This window comes from Amphibalanus amphitrite, unplaced genomic scaffold (genome assembly GCF_019059575.1).
Source record: "Amphibalanus amphitrite isolate SeventyFive unplaced genomic scaffold, NRLGWU_Aamphi_draft 000801F_arrow, whole genome shotgun sequence".
Classification (NCBI taxonomy): domain Eukaryota; kingdom Metazoa; phylum Arthropoda; class Thecostraca; order Balanomorpha; family Balanidae; genus Amphibalanus; species Amphibalanus amphitrite.
Window position 1 is genome coordinate 296,606 of NW_024882295.1, and position 26,037 is coordinate 322,642.

General features: G+C 49.0%; 1 protein-coding gene across 1 annotated transcript in view; it reads right to left on the reverse strand.

Moving 5' to 3' along the window:
* Nucleotides 1–26,037, reverse strand: part of LOC122366380 (ATP-dependent DNA/RNA helicase DHX36-like) — a gene marked incomplete at its 5' end in the record, with an annotated part of 57,659 nt that overhangs the window by 24,502 nt on the left and 7,120 nt on the right. Inside the window, one exon of the mRNA XM_043338588.1 lies at nt 19,152–19,328. Coding sequence (XP_043194523.1) covers nt 19,152–19,328 — 177 coding nt within the window. The remainder of the gene's footprint in view (nt 1–19,151; nt 19,329–26,037) is intronic.

Genomic DNA, 26,037 nt, shown 5'->3' on the forward strand with positions numbered 1-26,037 from the left:
TTTCTTGAAAAAATTACTTAAATCAATTTTGCTCAAAATTTCCACGTTAGATGTTAAAAATGTTTCAGTATGATATGCACCCACATGTCGCCTACCAGGTGGCATAGGCCATATATGGGGCGATTGAAATGCACGTGCACGCCCCGCACTTGTTTGAGGGGACCACCTCCGTGAAAATTTGACCACTGCTGGTATGATGGCCTGTGCCGCGCAAACAATACGTGCCAGCGGAACCAATCGAGGCCAGTCGTCAAGGGGATGCTCTAGGATAGTTGTACACCTCATCACGTGGTGCACGTGTTTTCGCACGTGCGCCACATGGGTATAGCATTTTGGGATAGGTAGCCATTGGTGCATAATTATGCTCAGGTGATAACCTCACTGCATGGGTTTGAGCCAGAGTTCCAAGTCGGTTGCGATAATGACCATTGGTGTTGGGTCTACTACGTGTCAAACACGTGGCCGCCCGGGGTTCTCCATTCCGGAGATATTGTGACCGATAGTGAGGTAAGCCCTAATTTAAAGATTGGCCAAGTTTGATCGGCCGCTGGGAGACAATGGAGGCGCATCCGAAAGTCTACCCATGGGCACTGAAGACCCCTTTCATCTGGTACAAAAGGATGGTCGCTTTATGTCTTTAGGCCACACGTGGCACGTGGCACCCCACCTCGAGTGACCATGTGCACTCTCAATGTAAGGCGTTTTGGCCATAACTTTGCCATTTATGGGCCGATTTCGACGAAAATTGCAACATTGATGCATTAAAATGACCTGTGTCACAACCGGCGCTACGAATACAACAAACTCATGTGCGTCGTTTTGGTCTCTAGTGCGCCACTTAACCCACGCCCCACTGGGGTCTGCGTATAACACGCCCTACTGGGGGGGGGGGGGGGCTATTCATAGCCCCCCCTCCTAACTCCGAAACTACTGGGCCGATCGTCAAAATTCAAACGGCGTCTGATAGCCCCGGAAAAACTGTCGAGCGAAACCTAATTTCATTGACCTTGAGGTCACCGATGACGTCACAGGTCAGGTCAAAGTAAAAATTATTAGCATTTTGATTTGTTCACGTTTTGGGCTCTGGCCGCCGTCTTACAAGTCAGATCAGGCTCATTTTTGGTTCACACACTCGTGAACAGATGCTCTAGATACCCTGAGGGTACCAAACTTGTACTTTGATTTTCAGGTCAAGGTCAGGTCATCACAGGTCACGAAAATATTACCTATATCATGCGTCGGTCACGTGACACATGTTTTATGGTCCATTTAGGCCAAAGATTTCGAATTTGATGTCGTCTGTGTCATTCGAGGTCATTTTGAGTCGAATTTACCTTAAGTCAGGTCACTTTCAGGTCAAAAAAGGTCAAATTTTGAAGCTAAAATTTTTCAACAAAAAAGGTGTGTATTAGATGCAGTTTGAGCTCAGGAACACGATGGTGCTATTTATATTGGCGTACGATGTCAAATACGTGCTGAAAAATTGATTTGAAAAATTAATAATTGTGAATTTTTTGCAATAATGCGCATAACTTGGCCATTTTTGAAGATTTTTAGCTAAAACTTGCTAGAGTTACTCAAAATAATGCGTTCTATTACAAAAATTCCGTTTTTTTCGAAAAGTCAAAAACGTTTTGGAAAAATGTAAAAATATAAATTTTGAATTTTATTATGTTAAATTTTCGAAATTTTCAAAATTTCGAAAATCCGAGATAGCAGTTTGATAGCGCAGTCTATTCTGAGTCCTCTCATGCAAAGAAATTGGATCTAGCTTAAAAACTGAGCTCTTGGGAGCGATTGCCGTGGTTCAATGTTTTGCGTCGAAATCGGCCGAACATGACGTCACTCTGACGTCATTTTCGGCCGACCTATGGTAGCTACGAAGTTCATATTTTGACACAAGGTGTCAAATTGATGCAGCCGAAGGTACTGAAAGTTTGGCGTTGATACGTCAAGCGGTTTAGAAGTTATTGCAGAAAAACGGGAGGGGAGGCTATGAATATTGAATAAGGCAACCCCCCCCCCCCCCAGTGGGGCGCGGGTTGCTACAGTGGCTAAAGTCGAGGAATATTACGCGTATTTATTTCAACGGGCCGATTTCGTCGAAACTTGCAACGGTAGTGCACGAAACTAGGCAGCGACACATATGAAGCGAGACAAAAATAGGCTGTTGTGCGCCATTTTTGTCTTAAGTGCGCCATTAACTGCCTAAAGTGGCTTAAACTAAAGAATCTCATCATTTTCATGCATTAATAAATTACTGTGAGGTATGCATGTAACGTCTCGCGCCACTTTGGTCTTAATTGCGTTAGCGTTTCGGGCGTGTGATTTGCGCGTTTTGCGGTGTTTGCGTTTTGCGGCGGGCGGGTGTTTTGTGTTTTTTGTGGTGTTTGTTTGACGGCGGGCGGACGGGCGATGCGGGTGTTTTTTGCGTCTTTTTCGGTGTTAAGTTTTTTTTTCGGTTTCCGGCGGCCTGGCGCTTTTGCCGTGTTTGCGTTTGGCAGCGGGCGGGCGATTTTTTAGGCGTTTTCGGTTGGTGTTTAGCGTGCGTGCGATGCGGGCGGTTTATTTTTTAGCGGCGTTTTTGCGTTTTTTGCGGTTTGTGGTGGTCGTGCGATTTTTTCGACGTTTGCTTTGGCGTTTCGGACGTGCGTTTTGCGCGTTTTGTGGTGTTTGCGTTTTGCGGCGGGCGGGCGGGCGTTTTGTGTTTGGCGGCGGGCGTGCGGGCGATGCGGGCGGTTTTCTTTTTTGCGTCGTTTGCGGTGTTCAATTTGTTGGCGGTTGGCGGCTTTTGGGCGCTTTTTAGGCGTTTTCGGTTGGCGGTTAGCGTGCGTGTGATGCGGGCGGTTTTATTTTTTGCGGCGTTTTTGCGTTTTTTTTGCGGTTTGCGGCGGACGGGCATTTATTTGTGTTTTTTCTTCCTGCGACATTTACGCTGGCGTTTCCGGCGTGCGTTTTGCGGTGTTTGCGTTTTGCGGCGGGCGGGCGTTTTTCACAATTCAAAGTTACAGTTCACGATACTTTGCACACAAATACTACTTCTTCACATTTGTATCACCACATGCAGTAAAGAAACGCCGCAAAGAGTTGATGTTTGGTTTGAGGCATCTTCAGTTGGCATTGCAAGTTGCAAGCTTTCAACATCAGACACCCCATAGGGCCAGTGATACGTGCGTTTGCCTTTGTACGTTGAGTGTGGGCTTCAGCCTGTTGATATGCAGTGCTTCGTGAATGAACAGGCGATAGTGATCGTTTGCACTGTCTAGTATGTCTGTGTTGAGTTTGAGAAGTTTGTGTGTTGGCTTTTGTTCGTGTTTTTGTAACCAGTGCTCGACTGGGCCTGTCCCTTCCTGTAAGTGCATGGTGAGGCGACGAGATAGTGTCGTCGTGGTGGCACCAATGTAGCATGTGTCTCGAGGCCTACAATCCTCGTGAGGGCAAGAAAATTTGTACACTACATTGGTGCGGTTGGATGGCTGGACTACGGAAGGGCTGTTCTTCATGACGAGCTGACGTGTTTTTCTATTCTGATAGTATATGTTGACTTGAACACGTTCGTCGACTCTCTTGCATTTGATGTTCTTTTTCAAGATGTTTTTCAAAATCTTTTCATCGGTCTTGTATTCAGAGTTCATGTAGTTCTTGTAGTAGAGTTGGTGTATCTTCGGCTTTGGTTCTGGTTCTGTCGGTGTTTGTACGCGTTGTTTGTCGAGTTGTTTGCGTATTTCAAGGTCCACCTCGGTGTTCTTGTACCCGTTGTTGATGAGAACCTGTCTGATTCTGTTGAATTCGTTGTTCATGAGTTCATAGGTGGAGCTGGTCTTGATGGCCCTTTGTACGAATGCACGTAAGACGCTGTTTTTAAATTTTGAGGGGCACTCACTTTTCGCATTCAGTGTCCTTCCTGTGTTGGTAGCCTTTACGTGAACACTTGTAATATACCTATCGGGTGTCCTCTCTATGCAAACGTCAAGAAATGCTAGTTTGTTGTCACTGTGGTTTTCATAGGTAAACTTTAACACTGAGTTTTTCTCAAGTTCACGAATGACTCCGGAGAGGTGGTCCTGGTCCTTGACCTCCAAGAAGATGTCGTCCACGTATCGGCAGTACGTCGTCGGTTTAACATCGGCATTCTCAAATGCTTTTTCTTCCACATGCGACATGTAGAACTCCGCAAATAGCGGGCCAAGTGGGGACCCCATTGCCACTCCGTCGGTTTGGATGTATAGTTTGCCATCTGGACTGCGGAAGGGGGACTCTTTGGTGCAACATGACAAAAGATTCTTCAAAATTTCTGGTGCTAGTGCGAGTTTGTCGAGACCGTTGCTTCTCTTCCGGTATACTTCTTCGATGATGATCTCGATGGTTTCGTTGACCGGCACATTGGTGAATAAGCTTTCTACGTCTATGGACGCGATCTCACCCTGGGGTTTCTTAATCCGTAGTAAATCGAGGAATTCTTCGCTTGATTTGATGCTGTTTTTAGAAGGAACAAACGGCTTCAAGAGAGTATTTAGTCTTTTAGCTAGCTTGTACGTTGACGTGCTAACTTGTGAGATGATAGGCCTGATGGGATTGTTTTCCTTATGTGTTTTGATCGTGCCGTAAACGTACCCTGGCGTGTACTCGCCTGTTATCTTTTCAAAATGGACTCCACCGATACAGGCGTTCGCGCTCTGAATAATGCGATTAACCTTTGCTTTGAGTTTCTTAGTGGGGTCTTCTCTCAATTGTTTAAATTTAGTTTTGTCAGATAATATCTTATTAAGCTTCTCACTGTACTCTTCTTTGTTTAGCACTACGAAAATAGAGTGCTATTTTCGTAGCACTCTATTCTCACCCTGGGGTTTTTAAGAAACCCCAGGGTGAGATCGCGTCCATAGACGTAGAAAGCTTATTCACCAATGTGCCGGTCAACGAAACCATCGAGATCATCATCGAAGAAGTATACCGGAAGAGAAGCAACGGTCTCGACAAACTCGCACTAGCACCAGAAATTTTGAAGAATCTTTTGTCATGTTGCACCAAAGAGTCCCCCTTCCGCAGTCCAGATGGCAAACTATACATCCAAACCGACGGAGTGGCAATGGGGTCCCCACTTGGCCCGCTATTTGCGGAGTTCTACATGTCGCATGTGGAAGAAAAAGCATTTGAGAATGCCGATGTTAAACCGACGACGTACTGCCGATACGTGGACGACATCTTCTTGGAGGTCAAGGACCAGGACCACCTCTCCGGAGTCATTCGTGAACTTGAGAAAAACTCAGTGTTAAAGTTTACCTATGAAAACCACAGTGACAACAAACTAGCATTTCTTGACGTTTGCATAGAGAGGACACCCGATAGGTATATTACAAGTGTTCACGTAAAGGCTACCAACACAGGAAGGACACTGAATGCGAAAAGTGAGTGCCCCTCAAAATTCAAAAACAGCGTCTTACGTGCATTCGTACAAAGGGCCATCAAGACCAGCTCCACCTATGAACTCATGAACAACGAATTCAACAGAATCAGACAGGTTCTCATCAACAACGGGTACAAGAACACCGAGGTGGACCTTGAAATACGCAAACAACTCGACAAACAACGCGTACAAACACCGACAGAACCAGAACCAAAGCCGAAGATACACCAACTCTACTACAAGAACTACATGAACTCTGAATACAAGACCGATGAAAAGATTTTGAAAAACATCTTGAAAAAGAACATCAAATGCAAGAGAGTCGACGAACGTGTTCAAGTCAACATATACTATCAGAATAGAAAAACACGTCAGCTCGTCATGAAGAACAGCCCTTCCGTAGTCCAGCCATCCAACCGCACCAATGTAGTGTACAAATTTTCTTGCCCTCACGAGGATTGTAGGCCTCGAGACACATGCTACATTGGTGCCACCACGACGACACTATCTCGTCGCCTCACCATGCACTTACAGGAAGGGACAGGCCCAGTCGAGCACTGGTTACAAAAACACGAACAAAAGCCAACACACAAACTTCTCAAACTCAACACAGACATACTAGACAGTGCAAACGATCACTATCGCCTGTTCATTCACGAAGCACTGCATATCAACAGGCTGAAGCCCACACTCAACGTACAAAGGCAAACGCACGTATCACTGGCCCTATGGGGTGTCTGATGTTGAAAGCTTGCAACTTGCAATGCCAACTGAAGATGCCTCAAACCAAACATCAACTCTTTGCGGCGTTTCTTTACTGCATGTGGTGATACAAATGTGAAGAAGTAGTATTTGTGTGCAAAGTATCGTGAACTGTATCCCTAGCGTAACTATTATGCGAGAGACATTTAGCAAAAACGAAGGTTTCGAATACTGTCAGTCACATGTTTTATGATAATTTAAATAGTGCTATATCTCAAGCGACTCTGTAACTTGAAATAGCTATAGGCAGTGTTATATCAACATATAATGTAGATCTTGAAAATGATTGTGAAAATACAATCGAAACGCGTCGAAAGATAAAATATGATTATATGAGTGTCACTGATATTTTGAGCACCTTACCAACTGTGATCAAACATAACTTTAACAAGATCCAAAAACTCAACAAGAAACTTAGCAAAGCAAAAAGTGCAGTACTGTTTAATGAAACTTGTCTCAATGTGAATATATATATATACATAGATAACATGAATCTGGATTGGACACGAACTCTGATAAATGCAGAATGGGGCCGAAAATTTATCAGTAGGATCCTTAGTTTGTTGTCCGCGCGATCGAGCTGCTAAAATTCACCATAGCCTGCATTAGACGATGCCAATTTAAACATTTGAAACTGTTATATTTGGCGAAGTATTGAATCAGAGTACCTATAAGTATTTATGGTTTACTCTTATTTGTAATCAGAATCGATTCAACATATTTTTTCAATTCATGAAGTGATTAAGCCTGAGGCATTTGATTTGTGTTTCGTTTACAATTTACGCTTGTTAGCTTATGGCTTTCATTACAAAAGGAAACACGGAAAAGAAATGGTGACTGGAGAGCCCTTCAAGCAGCAAAGCAAGGAATAAGAAGCGCTACAACGGAGAAGACAAACAACAAGCGACAAGCGTGTTTTTCCCGACAAAAAAAAAAACAGACTCCAATCTGATGATAACCCTACCACACAGGGTTGACTTCAAACAGGAGCATTCGGGGCATCCAAGTTGCATAGCCCGACTTCAAATGTTTGCGCTCTTCTCGTACAAGAGAGGAGCTGCAGTGCCCTCGGCTTCAGTGCTGAAAATCTCGTCTCTTCGGAAGGGCCACACCAAAATGCATAATGCTCACATAATCGTAGCCAAGCGTCCACTCTCATGGTGCCCAGCTCCGGCCGTCAATTTGAGGAAGACTTGCTTTGGTACCTATAGTAACTATACTTTCAAACGAATGTTAACAATTTTGAAAAGTGATGGAATTTTGGCGCCGTGGAATTGGATACATTACGGATCAGCGATCCGAGGCACCATGGGTCGTCAGCACTGCAAGTTTACCGATACAGCTACAGGGATCCTGGAACCATAGTAACATCAAGACGCCTTTTGGGGCAACAAGCGAGCGAGCGCCAGAGTAAGCCATGTACAGAGTTAGGCTTTCGCGCTTTGCGGTCGGCGAGATACAGACTCAGACGCACGCTTATAGGCACTGGTATAAACGGCTCTAGCCCTAGAGAAGACCCGTTAACTACTCTAAAATGGCTCACGTCGGGTGAACTTACCCTCTACGCCAGAAGAACGTCGAAGCTGCTAGACCTTCCGGCTTCCAACGGCTACTAGACGCTAGGAGCCTACAATCACTGCATCGGACTGTAGAAAGACGACGCGTGCCTGGAGTGCGAGGAATCGGACGAGGGAAGACCGTCACCCATTGGCTGGTCGGCTGCTCAGTAGCCCGCCCAGTGGCATCGAGAAAGAGGATCGTTTATACGATTGCGACTATTCAACCGTAGATGTAATCTGAACCCGAAGTGATCAGCTCCGTGGAGGACGCCCGTATGGTGGTAAGGTAGGAAGCCCAAGGACGGAAAACAAACTATCCTGCTCATTGCTCCTTCGACATGTAGCATGAACCAAAGGCAACTGTTCTCTAAACAGTCTTCTGCCTGAACGACCTCCAGTCCGCCCTCGCCGCCTCTCTCCGCAACAGCTCAGCCGTCCAGAGCTCCATGCTGAACTGGAGGATTCTCCGAGGACTGTCAGCCAGCCACCTCAGCGGGTGCCCTCGCGTTGCGGTGTGGAGTGCAATGTGAGACAGTGAGAGTCGATATCATTGCCAGGGAAACGAGCGATGTTGGCCAGAATCGAGTCCCGGTGGACCTCTAGACGGCCCACGGAGACGCAGCCGCACAAGAGGGCCCGCACCATCCAGGCATGGCTGGTCGGAAGGCGCAGCTGATGGGATCACTGCTACCACTAGCTATCACTGACGGCGACAGGACGGTTCCTGCGGTGGACGTCCACCAACTAACTCCGAACCGGTCAATGGTGGAGTGCGAGCAGTGCAACGACCGCCACTGCAGAGCAGCGCCCGGTCCCGTCTGTCGGAAAAAAAAATCAAGTCCACCTGCGTTGCCCGGCGCTGCTATGCACGTACTCGATGTGTCCCAGCCTGGAGAAGGCGGAAAACGGCGAGCGTACCCTTTCAGGCGTGAGGCGAACATGCTCATTAGTCATTATGTTTCATGTTGTCTGCTTATTTCGCCCTCTCTCCACTCGTTGTAGCGTCTTGTGACCATTGCCTAGCTCTGCTGATGAACCACTTGTCAATGTTGCAATATACGGCTCTAATAAAACACGTTTTTAGATTTATTTTTAAAGAAATATAAGCAAAAAACATCAAAATGTCGAAAAAAGTTATTGCCATTCAAGTGGTAGCCAAAACGAGATGGTTTGCACAGAAAAACAGTCGATTCCCCATTCCAAAAATTTCGGCCCCATTCTGCATCAGGCTGATTTCGTGTCCAATCCAGATTCATGTTATCTATGATATATATATATATATATATATATATATATATATATATATATATATATATATATATATATAACATATTACAACTGTACATATAACAACTGAAACGACAGATCTACGTGACCGTCGTGACCTTATGACAATAGTCACCCTAAATGACTACAAATGAACCCTGCATGAAGCATCTTCAAAGTGAAAAAGAGAGGCTGTGTATGAGTAATTGATATTTCAGGCATTCCCAAAATGAGACCGAAGTCCAAACCATTCATATCGTCTGCCAGCAACAAAGCAAATTTTGAAATGATATCAAACTTAGAAAATTAATCACTTGGGACAGCGCTCAGCAATGGCTCGTTTTCGTCATTAGCGAACAAGTTGATGATGAATAGAAGGAAATTCGCCCCGAGTTAGCGCTCGCTCACACACCGATACTTATTATCGTAATTTCATTACGTCTTGACGACTAACGATGCCTATTCATTCAGGCCCGCATTTGAGGTGCCGGTTCATTCAGCGGCGCTTATGTACTGAGCTAAAATGTGATGAGTAGTTAGTTCCTGGAATTACCATGCTGCCACACGAATATCTCCCAGGTATTCAATATGTTCTAAGACGTATATATTGACGTCTCGACAAATCTAGGCATCAGACAAACGAATGGGCAATGACCCCGTCACCCCTGTTTCATGAGCAACAATGAATAACACCAATATCCAATACCAATCAAGGAAGATACGACGGTGCTCTCTACGTCCGCCACTGCTCCCGCCAATCTCGGCTCTCGGTATTCCCTCGCCACACCTACCCCAATACCTCCCCTCCCCATCCCCGCATTCATTGCCACTCCCCCCGCCCCTCCCCCACATCCCACTCGCACTATGGCGGGGCACTGACGGCTCGATCATACTCCCACCACCGTTCCACCACGGATAGGGGAGGGACGGGGCGCCGTCCATAGCCAATAAATCACAAGCCTTTGTCGACAGCCGGGCAATAAAATCAGGATCGGAACGCGGATCACAGCGGCGTCGCATAGGCTTCGCTGTTGACGGATGAAGATAGTGGCTTGATCGCACCAGCCCAAAATCAAGCGTACATCTAAATTTGCGATATAAAATATGAAGTTCATATCAGGGACATTGCGAATCACTTTAAATTTTAGTAGAATAGAAATAAATTTTAGTAGATAATAGACCTGTAAGGCCGTTGATAAGGCCTGATGAGTAAAGTTTCTATTGCCTTTACTCTCTTTGCAACGGCATTCATGAACCCAGACGAAAAAGCCACACATGGCTCTTAGCATTCCCCAAAATTTAATTAGTTTCAATACTTCCATTCATCGTTCAAGTGACCGATACATTGGGATCTCCAGAGCTCTGTGTCCACTGTCTAGTGCCCACACAGGGAATCCGGCCATGTTTTCACACCAAGACGACCTTCACGGTCCGTTCTTCGATCGGCGCCCGCCCGGAAGACCGATCGGTTCGGGACGGACCGACTGAGCACACACACCCACCCCCGGGGCTCCGAGAGGGCCGCACATCGATCATCGGGTGTCCGCGGACAGCGGGAGCGGACAGGACAGCGGACAGTAGTCAGCGGACAGTGGGGGAGCGGACAGGACAGCCGACAGCGACAGTGGGACGGACAAAGTGGTGGGCTGGGAGACAGGGAGACGGGTAGGGTAGCAGGAACCGAGGTAAACAAATGCTGAAAGTTCGAACTACTGTCAAAGATCACCCATCCGATGAAACTATTTGCCAGCTTCAATAGCATTGAGCAGTGAGCAAGCACACTCATCAGGGACTATGTTGCACTGGTGAAATAATTATTATTAATTAGGTGAAAGTGTTGCCTCGGAAATGTTTCCGGGAAGGTGTATGTTTGGCCAATATTTCCGGAAATGGAAACCCAAGACTGGGTCAAATGCGAAAGGTAAAGCAAAAGAACAGGACTTGGTCACGACTCATTGCCATCACTAACTAATTGGCGTTGCGAAGACCCGGAACGAAGCAGCGCAAGAGTCTCTCGCAGCAGCGCCAAGGCCAAGAGCTGAACTCTACTACCAGCAACACAGGACACCACTGGAAGAGCCAGAATCACGACCCAAGGACTCGCCAGACCACAGGGCAAAAGTAGCAGCAGCACAGACTGGGCATCAAACCCATTCATCGACATTTTCTCGTTTGCTTTTAAACTCATCAGCCCCATCTGCAAACCAGAAACGTCACAGCTCACTGAAGCCCACCTTCGCACTTCTCAACGAAAACGGCACTTCAAAAGAACGCTTCTCTCTGACCTATGGAGCTTTCCCTACCCCTTTTCCTGTCGGCAGACTCGTCAGGTCCATCACTCACCCAGTTTCATCCCGATCAAACACAAGATTACTCGCCGACAACAAATGGAACGCGCGCATCGCGACCATCCGACCACCACTAAAAACAAGATAAAACCAGACGCAATGAAAACGTATTGCTCGGCCCGGGACAAATGACCAAGGAACTCTGGCAGACCATGCTTCTAGGGGACGGTCCAACGGAGAAAGGCATGTCCGAAAAAAGGAATTTACAACGAGCAAAAATGCAAGCAAAGGAACGGGAAATGTTGGAATTTCTCCAAAGGAATCTCAAACGGGAAGCTATAAAGAGCAGCTTTATACGTAACGGGTACTTTGAACTTCTACGATTTACATTTCCTGATTGGAGTCATCACACATTGCTCGAGCCGTATAACCAAATAAGCTCATATGGAAACTTATCTCTTGTAGTTTATTGGGGCTTTAGGGCGCGCCGACTGCAAAGGTCATTTTGATCCCATGGAAACTTATCTCATAAACCATCAAGATCAATCTAGAATGCATGTTTCTATCAATGTGTTTGTTTCTTTATATTTATACGATGAGGATACATGGCGAGTCCTACCACAGTCGGAGCACTACATCTATCACCCAAGAGTCCGATATTACTACATAAAGCCATAACCTGCCACCCTCACATCCTGAGAGCGCAATCCGAGGGTGCCTGTCTCACCCGACTCCCGCCCAGCCCACGCTCAGCCTCATCCACTAACCCACTTCGGCGCAGAACACCGCGGCTTCACACTTCAGCGGGGATTTACTGGAGCTTTACATAACCTCACACGGCGCAGCAACCATTCCCCAGCCTCAGCCCCGCCTGACGCAGCCTCGTAAAGTGCCAAGACGTCCGTTTAACGCAGGAGAGTACCATCAACATGAAAAGGCCGCACTAGAGCCTGATGTTGGTGCCATTAAAACCGCCCTACTGAGGTGTATCCGAATTACACTCCACTGGATAAAAGGGAACTGACTCTTCTCTGCTGGATAAAAGCTGTGTGATTTGACAAAGGACATCTGTTCAGTCTCGCGTAGCTGTTAGAACTAGAGATGTCAATCGGATACCAACTTTTTGGTAAACCGATACCAAACCGATACCAACTTGGTATTTGGTATTTCAAGGCGAACGCATTTAGTATTTTGTTGGTTTTATGAATCCTCTCTAATGTAAAAGAGGCTGAGAATTTGGTAAAAAGTTGGTATTTCCCTCATATTCACAAGTCGGTTCGGTTTCGGTATTTTTCCATGGGTATTGTTGGTGACTAGATAAGTGAAACTTATCTAGTATTGTTGGTAGTATGGTTGGTATTGTTGTTATTTTGTTTGGTATCGGTATCACGATTTTCCGCAATTGACATCACTAGTTAGAACGATTGAACTTAAAACCAACAATTTTTGCAACGCATTATATATTTGAGAATAAGCTGTGTAAGCTGAACATTTGCGTGTAGATATGATATGTACGGCACTGTGTCAAGCGAAGATCACGGCACATTCCGAACCAAGATGCGCCACAATTATATGCCGTTATCATTTCCTCTCAGTCAGGATTTGTGAATTGATGCGGGATGGCTTGCAAAGCCCGACAAATGTCCCAATCGGCAACTTAACTGACGTCAACTCATGATTCCAGGCGACGGATACTGATTCTTTCATCGCCAAGGATATATTCATACTTGGTTACCATGAAATGCATAAATCACAGTGATCAATAACGACGATATGACTGCGCCTATAAGTGGAGATTGCTCTGTTGGCGATCATGCAAATAAAAAAATAAATAAATTGGCAACGGTAAAACTCTGCACACGTAACGAAAAATCACAACCGAAAATACCCAACCCAGCGATTTGCCCAACACACCCACCGTCTCCATATTCATCTCCGAGCTCTCTAATTTCAACTCCGCCGTCCCACCAGTCGCTCTGGTGCAACGCTCAGCGTCCGTAGCGACCCAGCACAAGTTCATCACCCCCAAGACTGACGTAGCAGTCAACCCGCCGAGCTAATAATAATTAACGACCGACCATCACGACATTTGAGCTTGTAGTAGCTGGGAGCGGATGCCGCCAGCTCAGAACGGGGAGAGGGCGGAGGGAGGGGAGCGGAGAGGAGAGGAGGGGCCACGGTGGCACGCTCATGATCAGAGGCGTTGGAGCGTCCCGACAGGTCATGTTGGTCTGATGGATGACGCTCTATTATTACCGGCGAAGGACGGACGGCCCGCGGAGCGGAGCGGCGGCCGGCCGTGGCCATGCAAAAGACAAATGACCGAGGTGAGAGTTGAGCTAGGACGTGGCAAACATTGCCCTGGAGGTTTAGATGGAAACCGAGTCCTAGTGAGTCTGGTCTAGTTCTGGAAATTATCATTGAGCGATGAGCACACATTTCATGACATGTGGCATGCAGGTTGTATAATAAAGGCGGAAATGCCGCTGTCTCAGCTGTCTGATGTATTGTGTGATTAGGTTAAGCGTGAACTACTATAAACCAATCTATTACTATAACTTAGGCGCCTTACAAAATGCTCAAATTAGCAATATAAGCAAAAGTGACACATGAACTGACAATTTAAAACAACTAATAGGCTACCATTCATATAAGCCAAACAGTATATAACTCAACGGCATTAGGCATCAATATGCTAAAAATTCAAATCACATCGCACCATCCATCAATCTGGCATGGCGCATTTCGCCGTCGCTAGCGCTGAAAAATGTGCTCATGTGCGTGATGAAAGGCAGCGATATTTTACGCTTCGTCTGGCAGGGCTCTAAAATAGGCAGGCTATCACTAGCCCATGCGTCTGTGATCAATCCGCCAGCGGCTGAAGATAGATGATGGCAGGATCTAGCATTTCAGCGGGGCGGTTTTGCAGCTGGTGTCGCAGAACTGAAACGATGGCTCTGAGCAAGATTGAAACGCGAAAGGACAGTCCGTTAATATTTCGCCAAAAGGCGAGATGGGTCAAAGTTTTGAACAGAAAACAAAAGTTAGCTGTTTGGCGTTTCAGTAAATCAGGCCTCCAACGCGTAATAATGTTCAAAAGTATATGCGTTTGCTCTGCGTTTCGCTCATCTTTTGTAGATTCCACGGTTCTTGCTCCTCCTAACCATCTCCAAGTTTATTGCACCGCGTTTCTCTTACTCCGAGAAATCTCGACAGATCATCACTCAGTCATTATTCTCGCGAATTCAGCACGTCACTGAATCCCCCAGTCCACCGTGCCGAAAATGGTGCAGCTGCTCACCCACAGACCAGTTCCTTGCCCCCCCCCCCCCCCGCTCCAGGCAAGCCCAGACACACCCCTCCGTCGCTCGGCGTTCCAGCCATCCATTCTCGCCACCCATCGCAGGTCTCCCATCGTCCCAGGCCATGATGGATACAGAATCTGCCGCTCCACGCTAAATCGGCTCCAATTCAATAGCCGTCGGAGGAGCGAGCCCGCGCAACCGGCTGCGTAATGGACCGAACGCCTGGGATGGTAGGCAGCCCGCACGGCAGCGCTGGCGAACGCCTGGGATGGTAGGCAACCCGCACGGCAGCTCTACCGAACGCCTGGGTGGTAGGCAACCCGCACTGCAGCGCGGCCGCTGCGTGAGTATTGGGTCTGGGCGACAGCCTAAAGAACCAAGTCGTAGAGTGATAGCTATTTAGGTACCGTTTGAATTCAAGAGGAAAATGGAGCCACGAGGGAACGGAAGATACGCAAATAATAGCTTACTAAGCAGGGGAGCGCGAAAAAGCGGATGAAAAAGTTGAGTTCACAGACCACAGTAGTTCAAAAAATTCCATAAGAAAAGCCCACGGTGTTCAGTGGGAGATAGAGCACTTGTCAGTAAACTATGATAAATGATGGAGCATCATGTTCGATGTCCCGCGCTGCATTACGTGGGCAATTACGGTCGCGCCAAGGTTGTCATTCCACCAACCGACATTCGACCAAAATAGTTTGTCACCGATTGAAATTGGCACCAACGACAGCACAGCGGGGTTACCATCTCCTGCAAACCAGCGAATTTTTCAGTTACACAGCCAGTCGCATCTCATTGTGTCAGACTTTTGACCATTCATACATCCACACGGTACCTATATGCACCACGGAATTCGAGCTTGCATAGCTAGACCACGCGGTCACCACCGAACACCGACATGACTCTTTTAGAAGGGACACTATCTACCCCACAAAAACTCCAATTCCAACTGCACCGGCGATTCGGGTGCATTTCACCGTTGGATCGCGCGCCGTATGTTGGTACTTCACTGGACGCCAATCATCCGCGCAATCGCTGGTCCGGCTCGCCCCAGCGCCGACGGCACGACACACGGCGCTCGGCGCATCGATCTCTGTGTGTGCACACACTGTGCGGTGGTGTGAGCCGTGCACCGCAGCAGTCACGGTCAGTCAGACCAGCTCACCAGAGTGCACAATTGGTGCGGATGGGAGATTGCTAGGTGCACGGAGAAGGTCGTCCCTAGATGTTATGTTTATTGTACATGTAAGATGCCCACGTAACCAAAATCAGGTCAATGACCGCATGTTTCAGTAGGATGATTATTTGAATTGGACAAATATACGACATCATATACAATTTTTTTCCCCGTAGGATATTAAGGTTGCATCTAATCGTTTCACAAACACATGCAAAACTATTCGCTTTATGACGTCAAGAATGGCGCCCTTGTCAGGTGGCCACCTTCCGTTCCCGCCATTTACAGAAGACTGTTTGCAGTGTTTTATTCATTCATTCAGTGCTGAAGTTTTTCGGGTGAAGGGCGGCGACAATCCCACGCCACCGGATGGGAAATAAATAACGGCGTCAGACCGATTACAACCAAATCGATATTGATTTAGGAGCCATATAATGGCCGATTGTGAACCAGCGACTGGCTCAGGCCCGTCACACGGTAAACAGCTCAAAGGGCCGCTGCATTATTGGGCACCACGGGCAGGACGATCAATATCGAGCAAGTCATATTACCGTTATCAGCGACCACATAAAACGGCGCCGGGTCTGAAATCACCGTTCGTAAAAGTGTCTTGTAATAAAACAAGGCTCTTTATACCGTAATAAAGAGCGTATTTCTGGGCCAATATTGCTAGCCCATTTGATTCCATTCCCAACAGCTGAATGCACATGGAAGAAAGGTGAAATATAAAACAGAAAATGAAGGCTCAATATCAACGATACTGAATGGCCGACAATGATACATCATTTTATTTTTTAGAACACAGCGCATTAATCAACCAGTTGAAAACTGCCGTCAAAAGTACATCCCGTATATACCTATGTATATGGGATCACAGTGCACTGTATCATAAGGCTAAATGTTTTGTTAATTAACATCAATTGAGGTGGCATAATTGGCGTGAAACTGCTGGTAAGGGAAACAACGGTGGCTGCAGGCAACATATGCAAGTCACATTTCGCTCCACTTAAATATTCAGAAGAAGGCTGAAAAAAGTCGCGAAAAGTGCGGTCGCTGCTTCGCTTTCCTTTCCACGGAAACACCACGCTAGACTAATCTGATTAAACGCCGCCATCCGGCACGAAAAGTTCGCTATTTCAATGTTCGTCTTGCCGCTTTTTCAAACGGAAACACAGATGTGTCAGAGAAAGCCGGTAATATTAGATTTCAGACCTCATCTGGGGCTCGGTTATGCAATCAGGGTGGCACAGTGTGCTCTGGACCACGGTGTCAGCCAGAGAAGTTTGTGCTCCCGCATTGTTAACAGGTCCTCATAAGCACACCGGATGGGGGACGTACGCTCTCAAGGCCTCTACTGAACCCGATAGGCACGTATCAAGGATCTGCGCTGGGTCCTTTGCTGTACGCTGTCTACGCAGCGGACATGCCGCTGTACCTCGATGCAGATATTTCCCACGACCGCTGTCTCGTGCAATATGCTGACGACGTGCAAATGGCAGTGTTTGGTAGGCCCAGTGACAATGAACTGGTCCCTAGACTAGAGAGGAACCTTGAAGTGTTGTCATTATGGTTTCGTAAAAATGGACTGAAGGTTAACGCTAACAAAACACAGCTGCTCGTCATCGGAACAGGTCAAAATCTCCGCTCGATGCCTCCGACACGGGTTCAGTTTATGGGGGCTACGATTACCGGTTCCGTCACTGTCAAAAACCTTGGCGTAGTTTTCGATAGAAATGACTTTTTCGGCACATGTGGATGACGTTGTGAGACGCTGCACCGGCTTACTAAGCGGACTTAGCCACAGTAGGCACGCGCTTCCACCGGATACGCTCGCTACCATTGTACAGGCACTCGTCGTCTCATCGGTGCGCTACTGTATTAGTGTATATGGTGTGTGCGGCACCACACAGATGGCGAGACTGCAGAAACCGCTCAACTTCGGCGCACGCGTTATTTCAGGCCGCCGCAAATACGACCACATCAGTGACGTGTTGAAAACGCTGAAGTGGCTGTCAGCAGAAAATCTGCATCTCTACCACTCTCTGACCATGTTAAAACAGATTTTGTCAGCTTGCCAGCCTGAAACCCTGTACAGAAGCCTCGTGACCCGGGGTAGCATTCACCGCCGTGTGACCAGACAGGCTGACATGCTGGAGAGACCTGCAATACGGACGGAATCGGGACGCCGACGATTTCTGTTTTCTGCCGTCACGGGCTACAATGAATTGCCGCCGAGTTTCCACAACATGGGAACGCGAGAGTTCAGGCTAAAACTCCGCAAGTATCTTCTGGCAAAACAACAAAACGAGTAGCGCGATGTACAAATGTGATGTGAGCTGAGTGTGTGTGCGTGAATGTGTGTGTCAGTTGTGCAACTGAATTCCGATGTTCTGTTTTTATGACATGTCAATCATAATAGCCATGTGTTCATGGACCGATTGCACGATGTAAATACATACATACATTGTCGTCACCACGTCACCCTAGGAAGCCGGGCAAACATTCGAAATGAGGTTAGGTGCAAGGCCACGACGAACAAACGGCAGCGAAAAACAAACCCAGTCACGCTCGCTCCAACTGCGATGAAAAATGACTGCCGGATGCCATACACTGCATTGGGGCTGCAAAGTGCTTGTTGATATTTGCATATGCAAGTTAGAAATTACGGCCTCGATACAGGCGCTGCTTTGAACTTTTAAAAAGCTTAAACTAGTGTCAGTTTGATAGCCAAAGTATTTACCAAATTATTTTTTCTAAATCTATTATATATTTAGTTTATAGTTACTCTGATAAGCGTCAAAACCGAGCGCCCACTCCACTTACTTGGTCATAACCGCACACAAGACAAGAAGCCAGTGTGGTTAAAATCATTTTACGTTAGGGGGAGGATGTGGAAAAAAAAGACCGGAAAGGATGTCGTTATTTACATAAAACTTGACTTCGACCATTTTTAAGCACTGTTTTTATATATGTCACTAGACAAAAATGTAGAAATATTAAATACTGATAAAACTTTGAAGGTATTCTGATATTCGGGATGTTAAATGAAGTTTTAAAGTAGGGTCATATATTTGAACATTTTGGTTATTCGAACGGTTTTCTTGGCGTGTTGTGAGAGTTTGCGAGCTTTGTGTTTCTCTTGCTCCTAGACGTTTGGGTTCGAGATTATTATTATGAGTCGTGGTGACTGCCGTATGGATGTTTTTATTTACATTTTTAGGATGTCATTATACTTTTCGTTATGGGTGGATTTCCCCGCAACATTACATTCTTGGACACATTGCAAGAAGCCGTTTGAAAATGTCCACCATTCGAGACGCGTGTAAGTGTTCGATCAAGTTACCACAATAATCAGCTGATCCACCATTCCCTCTTCCCTGTCCCACCAACCTGCATGAGCTGGGCCGTCTGCCGGGGGCACTTGAAGCGGACGAACGGGTCGGCTGCGATGAGCGGCTGCTGGTTGTCCTGCTCTGGCTCCAGCAGGTCCAGTCGCTCGCCGAACAGCAGCAGCTGGTAGGGCGACACCAGCGAACAGTCGTGCACCGTCACACTGCTGCTCTTGATCTGACGGCGGAGGCAGAGAGGTGCTGTCAGACGAGTGGCGGGTACAGGTCACAAATGAGGGTACGTACTGGTTAAGAAGAACGGTGGATAGGGGAGAGGGTACTGGCTAGACGAGCGGCGGGTACACCGGAGGATACTGGTTAAACAGAAAACCTGTTAACACGGGCAACATGCGAGAACACCATGTCGCAACGAGAATGCGGCTGATTTTTGCCGTTAGGGATAAAACCAGGTACTTCCAGTAAACCAGTAAACAGCCTACAGGTATGAAACCAGGCATAAAACCAGTAATTCATGTAGACAGTTGAATTTGTTCAAACAACTTCGCAGCAGATCAGCCGTTGTGAATCATCAGGTTCGTGAATCCAACGAACAGGCGAAATCAACGGAGTCATCTCCTCCGTTACAAAGTTTGTGGCAGAAACGAGGAGCCATTGCATGGTATTAATGGGTTCGTCGTCGAATGGCGGTCCACGCCCAACCAAGCCTCCCTTGGAGTCGGGTTCAAGCGGTGCAGGCAGCAACTGCAGCTACGTCGAAGCAAACGGCGTTACCATGAGTGACGTCGTGTGCGGGACAGACGCAACGTGATTGGTGGAAGGCATGAGTCTGACGGCAGAGTGCGAGCGCTGTGATTGGTGGAGCTATTCCTCCCGACTGTCGCCTCAAGAGCGCATAAATCGAACGGATGAGGCCATCTACCCCGGGCCAACGTTGGAGTGAATCGATATCCGTTCCATGACATCAGTACTGCGCGAAGCTCGGACACATTTTGCCTTGAGGACTACCAAGTATCTGAGCAGAAGCAATACCGCATATGATAAGATACTGCGAATATTTCGTGTGGGTATATGTATCATAATACGCCGGAACACATATCCCCGATAAATATAGTGATTTATGAGGCAATCCCAACAGAAAATACGATAGAATCACACACAATAAAGGAATACATCAATTATCAATAGAATTCACCCTATACGAGGTCAGATTCAATAACATCAACCTGGCAATAAAAACCCTACGAGTGTCATTTACGGAAATGAGAAATCGGCGCCGGCGGCCTATATATGTACCAAGGTACGGGCCCAATCACTCTCGACGAAATTTACCGAGGTTAGACATACCTAGAGCGGGTCGGAGCCCTTCAATATCGTACCGGGCGTTTACACAGGCTCTCCGCACTCATCGAAATGAGTGCGCCGAGACGGGATATTGGACTGCGCCGGGCGGTGACACCGTTCACCGCGCCCGCCCCTAGCGCGGTCTCAGGGGAGTCTCGGCCGGCTCTCGGTCAGGGCGGACCCCCGCGGGCTCTCCGGGGCCGGCCGTGTCACCGCGACAGAGTGGACCCCAGTGACCGTCCGGAGAGCCAGTAACGGAGGTCGGCCGAATGACGCAACCACGGGAGGTCAGTGCCCCCGGGGCACGGCGTAAAGTGCTGGAATGACGGACAGGGAACGTGACCTGAAGTCGGCCCCGGTTGGTGACACTCTGGGGAGGGGAGGGGGACTCAAGGTGACCTTGGAGGTGGGGTGAGGGTGAAGAGGTGAAGGCAGGACGGCTGGGGATACCTCGGTATTATAGCGGATACCTGGGTATTACCATGAGTGGCGAGTAGGCATATGGACAGATAGGAACGGCTAAGAGGGGGAGCGACGACACATGCGTTGCATTATTGAATGGTACATGCACAGAAAGGAAATTCACCACCTCAGATATCATAAACGGCAACTAAATAAGCCCTTCTGCTTCCGACAATTAAGACCCGACAACTAACACTACGCCAATATCAGTTCAAATACCACCAAACTGTCGACTACTATCAAACATCAGAGTCTCGCATAATCACGCTGATTGGCACGACCATTATCTGGCCGTTAGTATACATTTACATCTCATGAATAGCCAGACAAGCGGCAGCTGAGCACTGCGGTGGCTAGGAGCCCCCAGTGGTGAGTGATTGTGAGCGCCGTGACGCCCCGCTGAGCTCAGACAGTGGGCTGATCGTGGGCGTGAACGGAGAGCTGCTCGCCCCCCAGTGATGGAGGCAGACGGTGCCGCGAGAAGAATGGTGTGATGTGTGATTATGGCTTGATGTAACGATCGAGGGATAATGATAAAAACGGCGGGGTAGCCAAGAAGGAAAGGGAGTACCATGAGCGCGTATAGATTGGCCAGCGTAATGCGTAATCATTGTGATGGCTGGGGGTTTGGAGCTGCAATAGCCAGCCTTCCTCACAGACTTGCTAAAGGAGCGCACACGACTCCGACAGCGCTTCTGTCAAACGGTGATAAATGCCTTTATATGAAGACGTTAGACTGAATAATACCTATAAACAAAATTCTGCCTACGATCTATGAATGAAATTAGGGGAGAGTGGGGCAAAGCGGCCACCCTAACGCCTCTCACGATGCCAACGCTTGATTTTTAAACTTGGAAAGATTCTTTCTATACCAATGTGATCCCTATTAAGTTGCCTTTTATTTCAACTGCGTTTTATTTCCAAAGGCGTTCACATATGAAAGATATTGACAAAACTTTAAACCTATGCATATTGGCCACTTTGCCCCATACCCTGGGGCAAAGCGGCCACCGGCGTACTCTCAAGTCCCGATATGAGAAACAAAATAGTTGCCTCGTGTACGACTAGGGTATTTGATGGTGACAAGGTTAAGCGAGGCTGGATGTTTACTTTATCATCTTCCACCTGTAGGTAAACAAAGAAAAGATTTTTATGAAAATAAACATTTAGTTGCATTATCTGGTAACTCATGCAACTGAAAAGTGGCCAAGATGAATGCATGACGACACGTTTGAATATAAATAATTTTTTTAACCAGATGGAAGCAACCTAAGGCCAATTGTGGGTGGCCACTTTGCCCCGGCCACTTTGCCCCGCGCATACCGTCCGAGACAAAAATATTCCAGCTTAGCTATTAGTGGGGTAAAAAACATTAGAATTGGTAGAATACATGTACGATAACCATGCAATGCATGGACAAGAACGCTTATAAAAATTTCAAACGGTTATGGAATAACATAACATCTAAAAATTGTAAACATAGTTGGTAACCTGGCAAGAAATGCTTTTCCGTGTTTCACAGAACAATGGTGATGGGCCTGAAACCCCGGTTCTGGCTCATTCGAACGACCGTGAAGAGAAGTATAATCGGAAACTATAAATTGGAACTGACGCCAACTATGAAGGGCTAAAAGGATGGGTGGCCGCTTTGCCCCGGGTGGCCGCTTTGCCCCACTCTCCCTTACATGAATGCATTGATTGGGCGGTGGGACGCATTTATAGCGTGCTCGAAACAACTCGACATACAAAACGCATAAGCGCATCGCGACAAAGAAACGCACAGACGCACGAGATATCGTAACACGGAAAATCCACAAAATCAAACCTAGACCCCCTAGACCCTTGCCTAGACCAGGATATATGGCCTTGGACCAGGGCATGACCCGCATGACCAGGGTAACCTAGACAACACAGGGTCAGCAAATCTCCTCAACTTGGGCAAAGGTCAGATGCCCTAAGGACACCACCATACGTTTCGACGCCGCAAATAGAAGTCTCCCTTGAGCCCGACAATCTATCAAGGTAAGCCATGATCCCGATGTATTTCCACGTAAACTTTGTCGGCAACCGGCGTCTGCAGGCCTGGAATCGCATTGCCCAGAAGTCAGGAGCCGAGCGAGGCCATTTGTTCTGTCATTGCTCATCAGCCGTAAGAAATTAATGCGATCATACAGAACATAAATATCTTGCGTCTTGTGTCCCTGGTAACCTGAACCGAACCCGAAGATCACAGATGCCGTCTCGCTTTTCTGACCGGCCGCACAGATAGGGTCTCCTGCACTCTAGGTCCAGTCCTCAGAGGGCCTGGGGGCAGTACCTGGCCCAAGCAACTGTGCCTCCGGGCGCCCGGCACCGCCAAGGATATAGAACCGAACCGGTACCGTCCGACCGTGCGCGCCCGGTTTATTTCTGCGCCGCTGCGCCCGCTCGGGCCGAGCACCCGTAGACGGCCAGGTTTCCGGGCCGTCAACTCTCAGTACGCCGACCAGACATGCTGCTGGCAGTGGCAATCCCCGCCACAGCCGCTTCACCGGCGTCGAATCGGCCCGCCGCGAGCAACTACGGTTAGTTATCCCGACACCTGCGTACCGCGGTAGGCGGGAGAGGCGGCCGCGGGCGCAGAGATTATCACCGAAACGGCACCGAGGAATGTCGTACGAGCCCGAGCTAGGTTGAAAGAAATAAATGTTTCAGACACCTTGTCTGGTTAGTAGTTGGTAATTAAGAAACTTGTTTTACTTAATTCAAAACGTCTTCACCGCTGTGGTAGTGTGCTCCTCGAGTGGCCTCCCTGGAGCCGCCTCTGCGGTTACTTGCCCGCCGGCGCATGGGCCGACGGCCGGGGTCAGCGGACGCAGTTGGAACGTGTGGCAGTCTGGTTCGAGACGCAATACAAGAGGGACCGCTACTGTCGCCTATAACATGGCGCAGCCGGCAGGGTGTTTTTAACCACGGGGTGGAACAGAAGTAGTTGGTGTTACGGTGACAGAGCGGAGTGATGTCTCTGAACAGTGAGAGTGTGGACGTTCCGCGGAGTGATGCCGTCGTGGCCCCGGCGGCCGGGGCTGGCCCGGTGTGGTCTGGTCGAAACACTCGACCCGACAGGCTGGACATCGCCAGTGACCGAGGCGAACTGTTTAACGTCTGGAGGGAGCGATGGGAAGACTATGTTCTACTGTCCGGCTTGGAGCGGGCGGAGCCACGCGTCCAGATTGCTGCCCTCCGAGACTGCCTCACGGACGACACCGTCCGAGTTCTGCGGAACCTGGAGTTAAGTGAACGTGACCGTATCGATGTGAAAAAATCAATCGACGCTTTAGAAAAATATGCTAATGGCCAGGTAAATGAGGTTATTGAACGTAAGAGGTTCAACGAGAGGATACAGTCACAGGGCGAATCCTTTGATGATTTTCTAACGTCCCTTAAAGAACTCGCCCGCAGCTGGAGGCGGCGTCTCGCGACGCACAGGAGCTGTACGTCTGCGCTTCTGACGGGCCATCAGCACTGCAGGTGCGGTCGCCCCTGGCGGGCGGTGACCCGACGACCTGCGCCGGGTGCGGCCGGCGGAGGCACCGGTCCGATCAGGTGTGCCCCGCCCGCGGTCAGCGGTGCCGGGCCTGTCAGGGACTACACCACCTCGCTGCTATGTGTCAGCTGAAGACGGATCGTCAACGGAGCGGTGACGGACCGCGCGGCCGGTACCCGCCGCAGCCGCCGCGCGGCCGGTACCCGTCGTCCCCGCCGCGGGACCGGTACCCGTCGTCCCCGCCGCGCGGCCGGTACCCACCGTCCCCGCCGCGGGACCGGTACCCGTCGTCCCCGCCGCGCGGCCGGAGCCGGTCGCCGCCGCCGCGGGGCTGGTACCCGCCGCAGCCGCCGCCGCGCGGCCGGTACCCGTCGTCCCCGTCGCGGGGCCGGTGCCGGTCGCCGCCGCCTCGGGATCGGAACCAATCGTCACCGCCGTGGGATATGTCCACATCTCCGCGCAGTCGACCCCGATCCGCGTCTCAAGACCGTTCCCGACCATCGCCGGGACGCGGCGGCCAGGTTCGATTTCAGCAGGACGACTGTTCGGCAGCCGGAAACCCCAGAGCATCAACTATCGTCGCTTCAGCGTCCATACAAAGCGCGCCAAGAGTACGGGTGCGTGTGGAGGCGTATGCAGCCGCCTCGGTGAACGCGCTACCCGATACCGGAGCTGATGTAAGCGTCGGAGGTCTCCAGTTTCTAGAAGACATGGGCGAGTTTCCTGAAAATCTTCTCCCGGCGGAAGAACATCCGAAGGCGGCAAATGGAGAAACCATCAGGTCCATCGGTGTTCTGCCCGTCCGCATCACTCTGGGTGACGTCACAGTGGACGACTGCATCCACATTCTCCCCAGCGTCACAGGACTGCTGCTCTCCTGGATCACTACCCGCGGACTGAACATCATCCCTAGAGACTATCCGCACCAGATGAAGAGCACCCACACGCCGTCTATGGATGCCGGTGCTGGCGCTCCGGAACGGTCGGCTACACCATTGACTGCCGAAATCGAGGTCGACCATCGAGATGGTCTCCAGAGGGACGACTACGCACCGAAACCAGCCACCGCCCAAATCGCTGCCGGCACCAGCACAGATCGGAGCAAACCAGATGCAGCAGGAACGACAGCAGTGCCACCTACACCATTCGACGAACAGGTGGCGGCACCTATGCAGCCGCAGCTGCCTGCTACTGAAAAGCCAGCGCCATCTGGTGGGGGCGAGCTCCGAGCCCAACAAGTAGACGTTCGCCTTCAAGAGGTCCGAGAGGCTGCAGCAATGGACCCAGAGTTTCAGCTCCTGGTGCAAACAATTCAAAACGGATTCCCCAGCAACAAATCTGAATTGCAAGAACCCGTCAAACGATACTGGCCGGTTCGTGATCAGTTGTCGGTAGATGACGGGATCGTGCTCTGCGGCTGCAGAGTCGTCATACCTGCGGTCCTCCGGAAGCAGACGTTGAAGACACTCCACGCTGGACACCTGGGACAGGACAGGACCAAGTCCAGGGCCCGGCAGATAGTATACTGGCCGGGAATGGATAACGACATAGACAACATCACGCGGCTGTGTGAGCGGTGCCAAAGTGAACTGCCATC